The 14,937-nt window shown below is 51.0% G+C and overlaps 1 protein-coding gene and 1 long non-coding RNA gene across 8 annotated transcripts in view; one reads left to right on the forward strand and one right to left on the reverse strand.

Annotated features, from left to right (window-relative positions):
- Window positions 1-931: 931 nt before the first annotated feature.
- Window positions 932-14,219, forward strand: LOC308618145. The gene is made up of 3 exons (XR_014015970.1): window positions 932-975; window positions 4,414-4,496; window positions 13,681-14,219. It is a non-coding gene; the product is annotated as an uncharacterized lncRNA (long non-coding RNA).
- Window positions 9,776-14,937, reverse strand: part of PXYLP1 (2-phosphoxylose phosphatase 1) — a 69,396-nt gene continuing 64,234 nt past the window's right edge. For all 7 annotated transcript variants that reach the window (XM_081235597.1, XM_081235595.1, XM_081235596.1 and 4 more), the window contains one exon: window positions 9,776-12,147. In XM_081235597.1, coding sequence (XP_081091723.1) covers window positions 11,210-12,147 — 938 coding nt within the window. In that variant the 3' untranslated portion in view covers window positions 9,776-11,209. The remainder of the gene's footprint in view (window positions 12,148-14,937) is intronic.

Genomic DNA, 14,937 nt, shown 5'->3' on the forward strand with positions numbered 1-14,937 from the left:
GGTGACAAACTGAGGCTTCTGCCAACAGCCACGTGAGTGTGCCATCCTGGCAGCAGATAGTCTAGCTCCAGTCACACTCTCGAAAATGTGAAAAGGTTAAATAGGCAGTGGGGCCCAGACAGGAGTTGCTGGGGTCTGAGGGATGAGGCTGGGACTGGAGGGTCTGAAGAAGGAGGCTGACTTTTCTCCAGAATCCAAGCAATTAAGGACATGTGCTGGACGGACCCTATATAGCCATAAGACTGGGGCCACAGGAAAGTTATCCTCTTGGGAACCGGGACAGCAGGTCAGGAACCACAAATTTCCACCCCCGCCCCCCCCCGCTACTGTCCACACCTGTCCCCACTGCCCACAGCTTCGACTCCTGCAGCTACTGCTGGAAGAAGCAAAAGAGCTGTGGGACCCACAGGGGGAGCCCTGTGGGTTATGCCCTTACGGCCAAGGTCTTCACTTCTTCCCAGTGGAAGGCAGGCAATGCAGGATTGGGAATAAGGGGTACCTGAGACCATCTAGCCATCGGCCTCTATCCCCAGAGACGCCCAGAGGTGGGAAGAGAGCACGCAGCGGCGGGAGGGCGACAAAGCCGCAGCGGGCAGAGCGCAAGGCTGCAGCGGGCCTGACCGTGCGCGCCAGAGGGAACGGAACAATGCACTGAGGAATCTCGCCAGGTCCTTTCCTTCTGAAGTCCCCGTTTCTCTGACTCACGAACGACCCCTGGAGGTAGACAATACTCAAAACCTCGCACCGTTCTACTCCCTCCGAAACCAACTCCAAGGCCGGACTCACCCTAACTTCCGCTTCCAGGAAAAGTGCGCAGTTCCGGGGTGGGCCCCGCGAGGCTTTGTGGGAAATGGAGTGTTGGTCAGGAGGATTCTGGGGGTCGTAGTTCCTGCTGGTCCTTATGCGCACGCGCATTTCCATCTGCACGTCCCGGCTTCCAGGGCTCCGCGGCGCGGGAGAGAGAGGTGTCCGCTTGTGCGTGGTGGGCTTCTGACCTACGGCGGCTTAGGCTTTGTCCTGTGGGTAGGGGTCCCGAGGTGGGACGTGACAGACAGACTTGGGTTCTCTGTCAGTTACAGTTGCCAATTGTAACTGGGCAGTTGCAGCAGCAAGTGATAATCTCCGCGATGTGAGGGTTAGGAGCAGCGCCTAAGGGCCAAAGCTCGGGGTGTGGCATAGGACCAGGCCCAGGGGCGACGCATCTAAAGCCCGGGGCCTGAGAGCGCAGAGCTCTCAGTGAGCAGGGCTACGGCCATGCAGGGACCCTCGAGTCACACGGAGGAGATGGGCGTTATCCCCTGACAGTGCAAATCTGTTGTCGGTTTCGGGTGGGGCGCACTGCCATCCTAACTTCATTTTTTAAGGTCACTGTGGCTGCGGTTCGGAGGGGTGGCGAGGGGAGGGCATTGAAGACCGAATAGTAGTCCAGGGAGAGGTGATGGGAGCCGATGGTGACAGTGGACTGAGGGGATGAGGGGGGTTCAAGGAGGGGGAGGAGTAGAGAATTCCCAGCTTTCTGGTGTGGGCTGCTGGCCTGTCTGTGGATATTCTCACTTAGTGAAATTCTTACTCAGAATCTGTTTCAACCTGCCCCAAAGACTTGAGGGGGTCCACAAGTGAGCACACATGTGTAGATAGTCACAAGACTATTCAGATGTACACTGACCCAAAGGATATTCACGCACATAGCAACACGGCTCTGTTAGGCCCACCCTTGTGAGCACCCTGGTGTGTAAATACACACAGCCACATAGCTCGTAATCACACGCTCCCACATACTCCCCACCCCAGACAAAGGCGCTAGTAAATGTATCCTTTGTCTCAGCTCAGAGTCTCTGCCCAGAGCGGAGGGTGCCCAGCATCTTGGGCTAAGGGTAGCCTACAAACCAAAAGGACACACATTGATATCCTTGGGCCTCTCTCTGGAAAATTCACACACAGCTCAGCCTTTATTCTTCCACCCTACTACATCCATGTCCACTATGACTCTCCCAGTCTTCCTAGTTACCTTCTTGCCACCCTGGCCCGACGTGAGAGAGAAATGGGGCTTGAATTTAGGTAAGGGCTTTGCCTATCTGAATGTGTTTGCTGAGGATCTTCCCCGAGCAGTAGTTCTGAAGATATTTGTGTATGCTGGATTCTTTTGAGAATCCTGTGAAAGCTGTGAACCCTCTTCCGAGATAGCACACATCTTTATAGCCACGCTGTTTGGAAAACAGAATTGAAACCCGTCTGTGGAGCCCTGGTTAAGAACCTCACTAGAGGTAGATCAGAAGGTCAGCTTCCTGGTTGCCCCCTCTGCAGTCTTCAGGTGGCTCTGGAGGGGAGAAGAGTAGGCCCCCAAGCCCGAAGAGGAATCAAGGTATGGGGAAGGGGCAGCCTTTCCTCCCAACCAAGTGCTGGCCCTGGTTAGAGCCAGGCTGTCCGTCCTGCCAGTTCTCTGCTGGTTAGTGGGTGAGTCAGCCAGGCAGGCAGTTCAAGCTTATCAGGTGTAGGGAATTCTCTGGCGGTCCAGTGGTTAGGACTCTGTGTTTCCACTGCAGGGGTCCCGAGTTTGGTCCCTGGCCCGGGAACTAAGATCCCACAAGCTGTGTGGCCTAAAAAAAAAAAAAAAAAAAAGCTTATCAGGTGGTGTTGAATTATTTAGGCTTAGTAGGTCAGTTAGACTGTAGGTCAGTCAAATGATTTGTGATTTAGAAACTTAATCAGCCAACCAGCCAGTCAGGATTAATTTTTCAGATGGACAGTAGTCCATCAGGATCCATCAGTGAGAAGGTCAATTTAATGGTCTGTCCATCAGGGAGCCAGTTATGAGACTGCTAAACAGCTGGTTCATCAGTTAGACAAAAGGGCAGTTGGGGTGAGACCATATGGAGACAGTGTGTCTCTACTTACATCTTGAAGACAGCGGACACAGGTGGAGAGAAGAGTTGACTCCTAGGCCACCAGAGGGAGCTTCAGTTTGCTGGGAAAGAGGGAAAACTGCAGAACAGGGCCAGACGGAGTTGCCACTAGAGGGCGGTGTGGCGCCCCTTCACGGGCACAGGGTGCCCCTGACCATTTGTGGAAGCCCCCCACCGCCCCCACCCCGTCTCTGGCCAGCTTCTGAAGAAAGGCTCCTGAAAGGACTTCTCATGTGGGGAGTGCCTAGCCAAGACACACTTGGCTCCATGCTGGGAGGAAGCAGCCAGCTGCCCACCAGGAAAACTTGCCGTTCCTGAGCACTGGGGAGGAAGCAGGATGGAGAAGGAGTGCCTCACTGGTGGGCCCCAGGAGCAGGGAGGGGTGCAGCTTCCTACAGCGGAGCCACCCAGGGCAGGATCTGTCTTCTGTCGAGGTGCGCGTCACTTCCCGGGCTGCTTCTCCTTCAGTGCCTCGAGGGGGCCATGGAGGGGCCAGCCAATGGCCTAAAGCCTCCAGACTGCCATTCCTTTGCTGAATGCTGTGCTCAGCTGCTGCTGCTGCAGCGGACAGCCACTCTAACTAAGGCAGGAAGCTGGAGGCTAGACATAGATGATGACAGAAACATGAGGAAAGGACGAGCAGTGAGCTTCCTTTCCCTTGAGAAATAATGGAGACGTTTTTATAAGGTGCCAGATACGACACTGTCACAAAGGCAGGACTCAGAAGATTCAAGTTCTTTCCTCCCCCAAAGAGAAGTGCATGAGCTCAGGGAGTTGTATCTCCCAGTTATGCCTAGAGCGTGATGCTGTGCCTCCAGGTGGGCTTCCTGGCTTTAAAAAATGGGCAGGGGGTTTCCCTAGTGGCGCAGTGGTTGAGAGTCCGCCTGCCCATGCAGGGGACACGGGTTCGTGCCCCGGTCTGGGAGGATCCCACGTGCCGCGGAGTGGCTGGGCCCGTGAGCCATGGCCGCTGAGCCTGCGCTCCGCAACGGGAGGGGCCCCAGCAGTGAGAGGCCCGCGTACCGCAAAAAAATAAAAATAAAAATAAATAAATTAAAAAATGGGCAGGACAATATTCTGGTTCTAGCTGGTTTCGGTGACTCTGCACAGTTAAAAGGAAGCGTAAGTGGGGGCAGTAACGGAGGCTCCATCGTGGAGGTGACCCACGTGCGCGGGGCTGTACCTGCGCTCTCGTGGGAGGTGCCATCCTGGTTTACAGGTGAGGCACCTGAGGCCTAGAGAGACTAGATACCTTGCCTGAGCCCTCATAGCTGGGAAGTGACACAGAACTGGGTTTGAACTCAGTCTGTGTGGTTCCAAAGTGCTTTCCTTTTCTGGGATGTGGGGAAGGGGACACAGGCGGGGAAGGGGAGGACGGTGAAGGACTGGGAGTTGCCAGGTCCTGAGGGAGAGTTGCTGGGGGTGGCTCTGGACAGGACTGGGCCTTTCAGAGACTCTGAAAACCTGACATCCCACGTGGTGATACAAAGACCCTTTTTCTCTCTCCCAGGTGTGCAAAAAAACCACATCACAACTACCCTCTGTGGACAAGCCCTTCAGTCATGTACTATTGCAAGTAATAAAGCTGAAGTGGTAAGTGGGAGCCAGACCGTAAAGGGCCTGGTGAGTCACCTTAGGGAGCTTGGATTTTCTCTAGAAGGCAGTGGAGGGTTTTTAACCAGGAGTGGCATGATTTGATTTGCACTGACACAAAGGTACAATCCATATATGGCAGAAATACTGAGTAGGTATTCAGTGCATATTAGTAAGCACTCACACATACTTCACGTGGGGCTCCGGGAGGAATGGTTAATATAATGGTACCGTGATCCTGAGCGAGGGCTCAGGGCTCAGGCTGGTTTGACTCCCGTTTCTGTCACTTCCTGCCTGTGAGGCTTTGGCAAATGACCTTTTCTTTGTTTCTTTCCTCCTCTCACAAACGAGAGATGAGAACAATGATTTCTAAGCCACAGGAGGCTGTTGCTGTGAGGATGCAACAAGGTAATGCTTATGAAACACAGCACAGCGCCTGGCACGTTAAAGCGCTCAGCGAACGCTGGCTTGTCCTCACCCTGTGCATCACCTGCTCCAGTTCCAATCCTCTCGGCCTCGTGTCTTTTCCCAGCCACAGTGTGACCACCAGGCCCTGCAGGCTTTGATCTGCAGCATCTCCTTCTCTTGCTTCCTGCCCGAGGGCTTCTCAGATGCTCAGGTGGACCCAACTCCTGCATGTTCCACCCAGAAGCGAGGGAGACACAGCTGTGGACAGAGCTGAGGGATAAATGTACCCCCCCCCCCTTGCCCCAGGTGACCAGTGAGGAGGTGCATCTCACAAGGCTTCCGGGAGGTCCCTCGGCTGGATGGCCTATCACCATGGTCAGCTCAGTGTGCATCCTCGCGCTGGCTTTCTCCTCCCTTTTCCCCCTCTCTGTCCTTCACCTTTGCTCCTGGGGACCACCTTTCCTATTGAATACCTACACTTAAGGTTTTTTTTTTTCTCAGACTCTGCTTTTCAAAGGAACCCAGGGTAAGATAACCATTATAAGATGATCCTAATTTCTTTGAAATGCTGCATTAGAAACTGCTAGAAACATGAACATCTGGAACAGCGATCATCCCCTGGGGTTGGGTAAACTCTTGCCTACACCCCAAGTCCCCAGTTTTACTTATTCACTTGTGTGAGGGTAGAGGAAGGGGTGAGCTAAGGAAGCTGGGAGAGCTCTGTAGTCCAGCCCAGTCCTGGGTCTGCTACTCACTAGTGACCTCGCCATCCGAGGCAGGCATCTGCCTCTGAGCCTCTGTTCCTCTCCTGTAAAACGGAGGTCATAGATGCCTACTCATACTCTGAGACAGAGACTCTGTACGTTGAGTGCTTGGCCCGGTGTCCAGCCCCTAATATGTGTTCAATAAACGGTGCGTTTTACTGTAACAGCCCTGGGTCTCCTGTCACTCCACGTGTGCTTACTTAGCTTCCGCAATGAAGTGGTAAGCCTCTCACAGGCAGTGATAGAAGAAATTTGTGATCAATAGCTACATTGTCTCCTTCAAATAAATGACTCCAGCTTTACTGCCCAGACTAGCAGAGGCCTTAGTCCCTAGGATTTGCTTGCCTTCCACTGCAGCCCAGTTCCCAGGAAGCAGACTCTGAGACAGATGTAGATGTAGGAAGTTTACTGGGGAGTGTTCTTGGGGTCGACACTGTGGAGGAGGGGAAGGAAGCAGGATGCGGCAGAAGACATGGGCTGCAATGCAGTCACAAGGCCTCAACAGACCCCGCGGGGAGCACCAAAGCTGGGATGGCCCTTCAGGGTTGTCCCCAGGTCTTTCAATCCCTGCCCTGCCCTGCCCAGTCAGTGGATGTGGCTGCCTGGGAAAGAGGCACTGCCAGCCTGCACACTCCCAACCACTGGGGAAAGAAGTCCTGAAGTGGGGAATCTGGGTAGGGGAGCATCCACCACACTTCAGTTCTAAGGGGTGGCTTTGGAGAATGTGACAGTCACTGCTGGTTCTCTAACCAGTATCCACTTTCCCCTTCTTCCTTATTAAGGCGGCCTGATCTGCTTGAGACAGCAATGTGCCCAATAAAAATACTCCCTTTCCTAGACTTCTCTGCAGTGGCAGTGGCTTATGGGACCCCATTCGGGCAAGATGTAGATAGCAGCCTGGGTTCCTGATGACATGGTGGAGCCACTGGAGAAATTGGAAGGCTTTATTTGCTTAATCACTGTAGACGGTTTTCTGTTGGATGTGACCAAACGGTCCTGGATGGTTCACAGATGCGTAATCATATTCTGCTTAAGAACATGGGCCTTTGGGTTAACAGATGACAGCTTTGAGCCTCAGCTCTGCTGCATACTAGCTAGCTGTGTGAAACTTCAGAGAATTCACTCCATCACACTTCCCTTTTTCTATAAAGTGGAAATGACAATACCACCTAGTGCATGTCTCATGTAACACTAGGGTAACCAACGTGTCCCCGTTTGCCCGGAACTTGCCCACTTTTAGCACTGAAACTCCCGCATCCTGGGAAACTCCTCAGTTTCCAGGCAAACCAGGACAGCTGGCCATCCTATTAAAACACTTCCCAAAATACCTACCTCCTTTACAAATGGAAGACTGGGTCCCGAAGGCTAACAATTATATTCGATGCTGCCCCCTAGTGGCTGAGTATAATATAACATCACTGCAAAAATGCGTTTGTGAAAATTATTCATGTAAGTAGTTTTTTCTTAACAAAAACTGTAACCAGTTTTTGGTCAGGGGCAGAGTTGGAATATTCTCCTAACCATTTAGATTTAAATTTATAGCTGTTGTAATCCCACTATATTTTAGTACTCACTGATACTCGCCAGCAAATATGGTATATTGTAGGGTTATCGGGAGGATTAAATGAGTGTAGGAAAGCCTCTGACACGCTGTGTCACAGTCCATGTGCTGTAAGTTTCACTGATGTCATGTAAACTTGGGTTAGACTCTGCACTTTGACTCTTCCTTTGAAAAGTGACTTCACCCTGATGAGAGTGTTTCTTCATTGAATTAGGAGTAATAGGACCCCCCTCGGAGGGTTAGATTGATAGAGAGATGCTTACGGGGTGCCTCCCCCGCGAGGGAAGCAGGACCCCAAAAATATTGCCTTTACTACTGAGTTCTCCAGAAGCCAGGCCTCAGGCCACCCCTCCGTGAGGGGCTCTGCAGCCCTGGGAGGAGCTGTCCCGGGGATACCTTCTCCTCATCAAGGCCACTCTCAGCTGGCAGTCGGGTTTCACAGGCCCGGAAGGCCTGACTGGACACTCTGATGAAGTCAGCTGGTTCCTCTCAAGCCTGAGCTGGCCACTGGGCAGGCCCTATCCAGGGCACGACCCAGAGCTCAGTTCAGGGGCCTTGCACAATGGGAGCTAACTGGTGCCCGGGCCAGAGCTCTGAGCGAGCCCCGATCAACATGACCCGCAACGTGAACCCCAGCTGTCTTCTGCTTTCTACTTATGTTGTGTTTAAACACGCTTAGACTGCTCCATCTGTCCAGAAGGCTTTGTAAAGATTCAGAGAAACGGAAGCATCCCTGCCTATCCCGCGTCAGTCTCTATGAGTTCTAGAAAAAGGAATCACTCAAATCTTACAAACATCTAATTCTGCTATAGCTACAAAGACCCTCAAATAGGCTTAACAGCAATATTGGGTTAAGTTCTTCATTTCTATTTCTAAGTGAATTTAGAGAAAGAACATGTACTCTACTCATATTAATCAACACATACAATTGCTGGTCTCTCTACTTTGTTCTGTGTACCTCAAAAGCCTGTAGTCCTATTTTAGTACCTTGGTGTTACATTTTAATTTCATTTATTTTTAATGAAAATTAAAAAATATGCCTCATCTAGGGCTTCTCTGGTGGCGCAGTGGTTGGGAGTCCGCCTGCCGATGCAGGGGACACGGGTTCGTGCCCCAGTCCGCGAAGATCCCACATGCCGCGGAGCGGCTGGGCCCGTGAGCCATGGCCGCTGAGCCTGCGCGTCCGGAGCCTGTGCTCCGCAACGGGAGAGGCCACAACAGTGAGAGGCCCACGTACCACAAAAAAAAAAAAAAGTCTCATCTATATCATGAAATCATGAATTATGCCTATAGCTATAAAAGAGCTGCCCAGAGCTGACTGCCTTTCTTTCTCCTTCCTTTCTTTTCTCTTTCTTTTTTTCTTTCTTTTCCTCTATTTCTTTCCCTTTCTTCCTTCCTTCCTTCCTTCTCTCCTTTCTCTCTCCCCCCTCCTCTTTCTCCCTCCCTCTCCCTCTCTCTCCTCTCCCTCCCTCTCTCCCCCTTCCCCTCCCTCTTTCTCTCCCTCCCCCCCCCACCATCTCTCTCTCTCCTTCTCCCTTTCTCTCTCTCTCCCCCACCCCACCACCCTCTCTCAATGTGGAACTCTCCAAGATATACCGTTATGGGGAGCAACTTAATGAGAAATATATCTAAAAGACATATTATTAAAGGAAACCTCAGCTGGGTGCTCAGTGTTTGTTTATGGAAACGAAATGTCTCAGAAGTCGATACTAAGGAGGATACTTTAATGCCATGCATACCCAATGTCTTGGGAGGCAAAACCTCTATCTACACTTTTAATGGTGGCTCTTATGCAAAATATCCACCTTTACCCACAGATGTTGCGAACTGATTTTTAAAACATCTTCTGATTCACCTTTATTTTTAAAATCTTCAAGCTGTGTTTAGCAGTTCTGATTCAGATAGACTGTGAGTGGGAACAACAACAACAAAAACCTGCTTAGGCTTTAAATACTCGAGAGATAACACACCATTTTCAGCAATAAAAGAAGCTCTGGGGATAAATTTTCACCCAGTCCCAGGCCACCAGCTGTGACACATCCTCTCGGCCACCGAGCCCTGGTGCTGCTGTCAGAGAAGGAAGCTGCAGCCCCTGTGTGGCCCACCCAGTGCAGGACGGCTGTCCTTTCCCGTCACCCCTGAGGGCCCAGCTTGGCCTGTGGCTGGCCACACTAGGCTGGGGCCTGGCCCTCCCTTACCCACGTGTACCGTAGAGCAGCGGTCCCCAACCTTTTTAGCACCAGGGACTGGTTTCGTGGAAGACAGTTTTTCCACGGACAGTGTGGGGGGATGGGGAATGGTTCAGGCGGTAATAGGGAGCGACGGGGGGGGCGGCAGGTGAAGCTTCACTCGCCTTCCCGCAGCTCACCTCTTGCTGTGCGGCCAGTTCCTAACAGGCTGCGGTCTGTGGCCTGGGGGTTGGGGACCCCTGCTGTAGAGCTTTCTAATTTAAAATGTTTTTATTTATTAAAAAAAAAGATAAATTAAAAAAAACATATGAACTCACTTGAAAGGAAATAGAGTGACTTACAGGTACAAATCATGAGTTGTGTGTACGAGTAATCTTCAAAAATTTATTAATAGAAACGGACGTATTCAAATGCAACACTGGACAAAAAACAAAGAGAAAAGGCTGGAATACCAGCGACATCGGGGAATCTCACTTTATATTTCTTCGCACAGAACTAGCACCATTTTAGTCAGAAATCACAGATTTAATTATAATTGCTTCTAATATATAAAATACCTTATAAAGATTATTTAACTATCTAGTAACAAAGTTCTTCCAAAAACTTATTTAAAACTCAATTCGAATTTACCATCTGAAACACGAAAATGGTTTAAAAATCGATCCAATTCTACTGCTTGTCGAAGGCAATGAGCCATAATTAGTTTTATTGGAAGAAAGTGCCTGAATTCAGCTTCTGGCTCCCTTCTAACCCCCAGGCAGATACAGTAAATTGAATATTTCATAGGAATCAGAGCACATCTAAAACCGGTCTTAGAAAATATTTTCCTAGACTATAAAAATACTAAATGGAATACAAAAATTTCAGCATGTACAGCAAATAGACTACAGCAGACAAATATTTAAGACATACTCAGATATTATACCATAATCATCATGAACAGCAAGTATTATTCTAATAATTTTTCTATGATTCATTTTGATTCAATGTTTATTTCCCCTCAAGTTTTGTTATAATGTCGGATACAGACCAGATTCTGTGTTTCTAGCAGAAGTTACTGGAGGCACCACTGAATAATTCTGGGTATTCAACTGGTTCTCTCGCAAAGTGCTCAAAGTGCAATTGTAGTAGAGCCTAGCTTTTAGAACAGGGATCAGCAAACTACAGCCCTCGGGCCACACCTGGCCCACTGCCTGTTCTGTGCGGCCTGTGAACACAGCCATGCTTATTCATTCACACGCTGTGTGTCACTGCTTTCAAGTTACAAGAGCAGGATCGAGTAGCTGTGACAGACGCTATATGTGGCCTCTTGGTCCGCGATGTCTACAATATTTACTGTTTGGCCCTTTACAGAAAAAGTTTGCCTACCCCTATTTTAGATAAATCACTTCAGGAAATCGTTCACTGAACAAGGACAAGGTAAGATTGTCCCAGATTAAGAAACTTTTGGCTGAGGTTTGCTGGTTCCATCATACAGTACCAAGGCAGATCAAAAACACATATGTGGATTGGCAGCTTTGGATACCGAAGCATTATTCTGGCATCCTAAGCAAAGTCTGGCTGTGATAAAGTACCTTCCTTTCTCTGTGAACTGGCCATTATGTACCAAGTAACTCAAGTACCCAATTACAGCAACATATTCACTGTTCAACCCTAAATCTATGTGCCCCCCAAGCATGATTTCCGGCCTTTAAAAATCACCTTGTACCCTTAGCAACCAAGAACTAGAAGCGGACCTTTCCCATCCCTCTGTATTGGCAGAGATTCTGTTGGCGCCGCACCACGCACCTTTTAGGATCCTTCCCTGTGACACGCATCGTAATAATTAGTGCTACCACTACCCAGGGCCACGAACATGTCCCTTTGGACAAAGCGGACGAAGTTTTCGAGGGGGCACATGGGCTTGGGAGACCGCTTGTGGTGATCCTGGCAGAAGGAGGTGTGGAACGTGACATCGACACCGTCGTAGAGAACCCGGACGGAGTGCTCGCCGGGCTTCTCTCTGTCTTGCCAGAGCTCAAAGATCAACCTGGCCGCGAACCTCGGGAACCTGGCTTCTGTAAGGCCCAAGGCACTGAGCATCGGGGCCAGAGTGACGTCGTGAGCAGAGGAGAGCGCGAAGAGCTCTTCCTTCCGGCCCTCGGCCGCGCGCCGCATGCGGCCCACGGTCCGGTTCAGGACGGGGTGGGCGCCCAGGAGCGCGTACCCCAGGTACAGTCTCTTCTCCTGCCTCTCCCTCTCGTCCTCTATCTGATGCCTCTGGATCACCTTGAAGTGCTCCATGCTCACACAGCCCTTCCTGGTGCAGGGGAAGCTGACGTTGTGGCAGAAGAGGCAAAGCATGGCGTCCATGGGGCTGGCGGCCCGGAGCCGCTCGGTGGGCGTGTCCACGATCCTGGCCATCTCCTCGTAGGTCCTCTGCAGCCGCGTGTTCTTCAAACGCAACAGGTACTGCCGACGCTGCTCCTTTTCCAGGTACTGGTTCCTCAGCGGGCAGTAGCAGTTCCCAGAGCAGAACAGAGCGCTGGGCTGGTGCCGGAAATAAATCTTCTTCCAGTCAAAATCCGGGAGAAAGCCATAAAGCAGAGCCAGCCCACTCTGCAGCGTCCGGCTTTTGCCAGTGGTCTCTAAGTGCAGCTGCTTCGTGGACCAGTCACTGGGCAGGAGTTTGTGTTTCTTCAGATAGATGTCCCTCAGCAGCTGGCCATTCTGCAGATGCTGCACGATCCCTGAAACACAAGAGTGCCACACGCTTGCCTGACTACCAGCTTAGCAAAGGGAACAGCACAGGGAGTCAAGGCCCGTCCCACTCTGGAATGCTTTAGACAGCGAACGATTGCATCCTCGAGCCCGGCCCCCAGTGCGTGGAAGCCCCGAGAACGGGCTCACGTCTGCGTGCAAAGGGAGCCGCTCAGGCTTATCCACAAAGGGACGAGCAGAGTGGGGCCCGGTCCTCTGGACCCATGCCTTTCTGGGAAGCACGAGGACCATTTATCTGCCTTGATCCCTCCCTTCTGACTGGTCCCTCCCCTGGAGGAGGGTTGTGACTGGCGGGGCTCAGAGGGTAGGAACCATTGCACTGGTGGACGTCTAGGAGGTAATTGGCAGGGGCCTAAGGAGAGCTTTCTCCCTCCCGCCCTGGGACACATCATTCCTCAGTGTGCCCGGGGAGTTCATGGAAATCTGTCAGGTAAGGAGAACAAGTCACCTGGTTGGCTGCCTGGTCCCCTCACTTTGGGGACGTTCCCTCCTTCACACCGGCCTCCCTACTCTCCCAGCTGAAGGCTCTCTGCTCACCTTCTGGGTGCATTCTGCCCAATCCTGCTAGGGCTTTACCTGCTCATCAGGAAGGATACTGTCTGTGTATGGATCTGGAATGATCTCCCAGATACACAGAATATTTGGGGAAAAAAAAAAGCAAACTACAGAACAGTATGTTTATTATGCTGCTTTTAAATAAAAATGAGGGGATAAGAACGTGTATTGGCAGCTGCCTGTGTTTTGCATAGAAAAATTTTGCAAGGATGCACAATGGTTACCTGGGGATGATGGGGGCACAGAAATGGGGGGGAGGTGGAACATGGGTAGGAGCGTGAATTTTAAGTTTACCCTTTAGTTGTTATAGTTTTGAACTACACACAGGAACTATACCACAGTATAGTATCTTGAAAACAAAAAAAGGAAAAAACTGCAAAAGCCTTATCTTCAAGCAGGAGAAGGTAGTCCAAGATAAAAGCAAGCTCACCCTGCAGCCAGCAGGATGTTGCGATGGAATTTCAGTGCAAGATCTGCATTCTCTGAGAGTGTCAACCGCAGGCAGGCCCTACTGACCAGTAATGCCACTTATTCAGATGCCCGAATGGTTTGAAAAGCCCCACCACAAAGATGAGGCAACTGCAGGCTGAAATGCGTGAGACAGAGGGAACGGTGTTGGCCCAGGAAGGGGAATAGCTCAGGAAAAAAAAAGGAAGGATCCTAGGTCCTACTTTGAATGAAGGGTGTTGACAGCAGAATTCCCGGAGAGATCTGGGCTGGGGCAGGTCTTCGCATTTCCAAATGACCCGCATAAAGGGACCAACCATGAGTGACAAACATCCAGAATCTGTGTCTGCCCCCGTTCCCCTCTGGGCCCACCCTGTATTCTGAGGCTATGTACATCAAGGTTGGCGCGCTTACTGTGTGCCAACCTTTCTCCTTTAATCCTCACAAAAACCCAGCAAAGAAGGCATATTATCATTATCCCCCTTTTCCTTATTTTACAGATGAGGAAACTGAGGCCCAAGCCATTCACAGTTAAGACGTGGCCGAGCAGAACTCCAGCCCCTGCCCCGGCCCAACCTTGTGCTCACATCACCTCCTCCCGACATGTTCCTGCAGAAACGCTACCCATTCAGGGCTTCTCCTTCCCTCCAAACATAGGCTGCATCTTCATGACTCTTCACGCCCTTCCCTTTCTCTTCCCAGTGAAATCCTCATCCTGGCTCCAATATTACCTTCTCTGTCTCCCTCCCCCTCCCCCACTCCCCAGAGGTCCAATGAATCGTTCCCTCCTGTTTGCACAGGCTGCTGGACCGCTAAGGCAACAGCTGCATACATTGAGCCTAGCATATGCTGGCACCGCGCTAGGCGCTTTACACATGCTGTCTACTGCAGCTTGCTACCGGCGCTGTCGGGAAGATGTCACGAGCCCCGTTTCACAGGTCTGTCTACTCCAAAACCCGTGTTTATTCTGTAAGAGCCTGCCACTCGCAGCAACACCCTCAGGGGTCTCCATGCGCTGTACCACTGCAGCTGCAGGTTCCTTTGGGACAGCATCTCAGTCATCCAGCCACCCCCCCCTCCCCTACATGCGGCAGCCGCCAAAGCATCTGGGACAGAGTAGGCACTCATGATCAGTCGCATCTTACACAGCTCCTGTGGGGCGCCCAGAGTGTGCCACGTACAAATGATGATTCTAACAGTGATGTGAAATTTCAAATAGAAGATAAAAGTGACCACTAAAAAGAGAATGAGGGAACAGGAGCAAACGACCGCAAAAATGATTTCTAGGGTAATACTAATTTAGAAAACGATGATGATCATAGGTCAACGGAGAGGAAAGGTTAGAATGAATAGCTGCCCGATGCAATTACCCTGACTTCCTAGCCAGCTGACGGACGCTGACCCTCAAGGACCCCGTTAGATTCCCTCAGGAACTTGATTGAACATGTAAATTCGTCTCTGCACGTGGCTAGGACTGTCTCTGTTGACAGACACACAGCAAAACCATAGAGGTAGGGACAGACAGCTTCTTTATTGCTGGTACCAGTCTCTGGAGGTCTGGTCATATTCTTGCCCTTAAGAGTCTGTGAGTCACCCTGAATCTTTATAATAAATGTCCTTTTTCCGCTTGAGTTGGTTTCTATTACTTGCAGTCAGTGGTTCTAGGCAAGCATGGTTCTGCCCTCAGGGAGGGCTTGGGTTGTCACAGTAATACGGGGAAGTGCGTTCCTGATCCCTAGTGGGTGGGGTCCAAGGGC

Source organism: Mesoplodon bidens (assembly GCF_964165515.1).
Source record: "Mesoplodon bidens genome assembly, chromosome: 5".
Classification (NCBI taxonomy): domain Eukaryota; kingdom Metazoa; phylum Chordata; class Mammalia; order Artiodactyla; family Ziphiidae; genus Mesoplodon; species Mesoplodon bidens.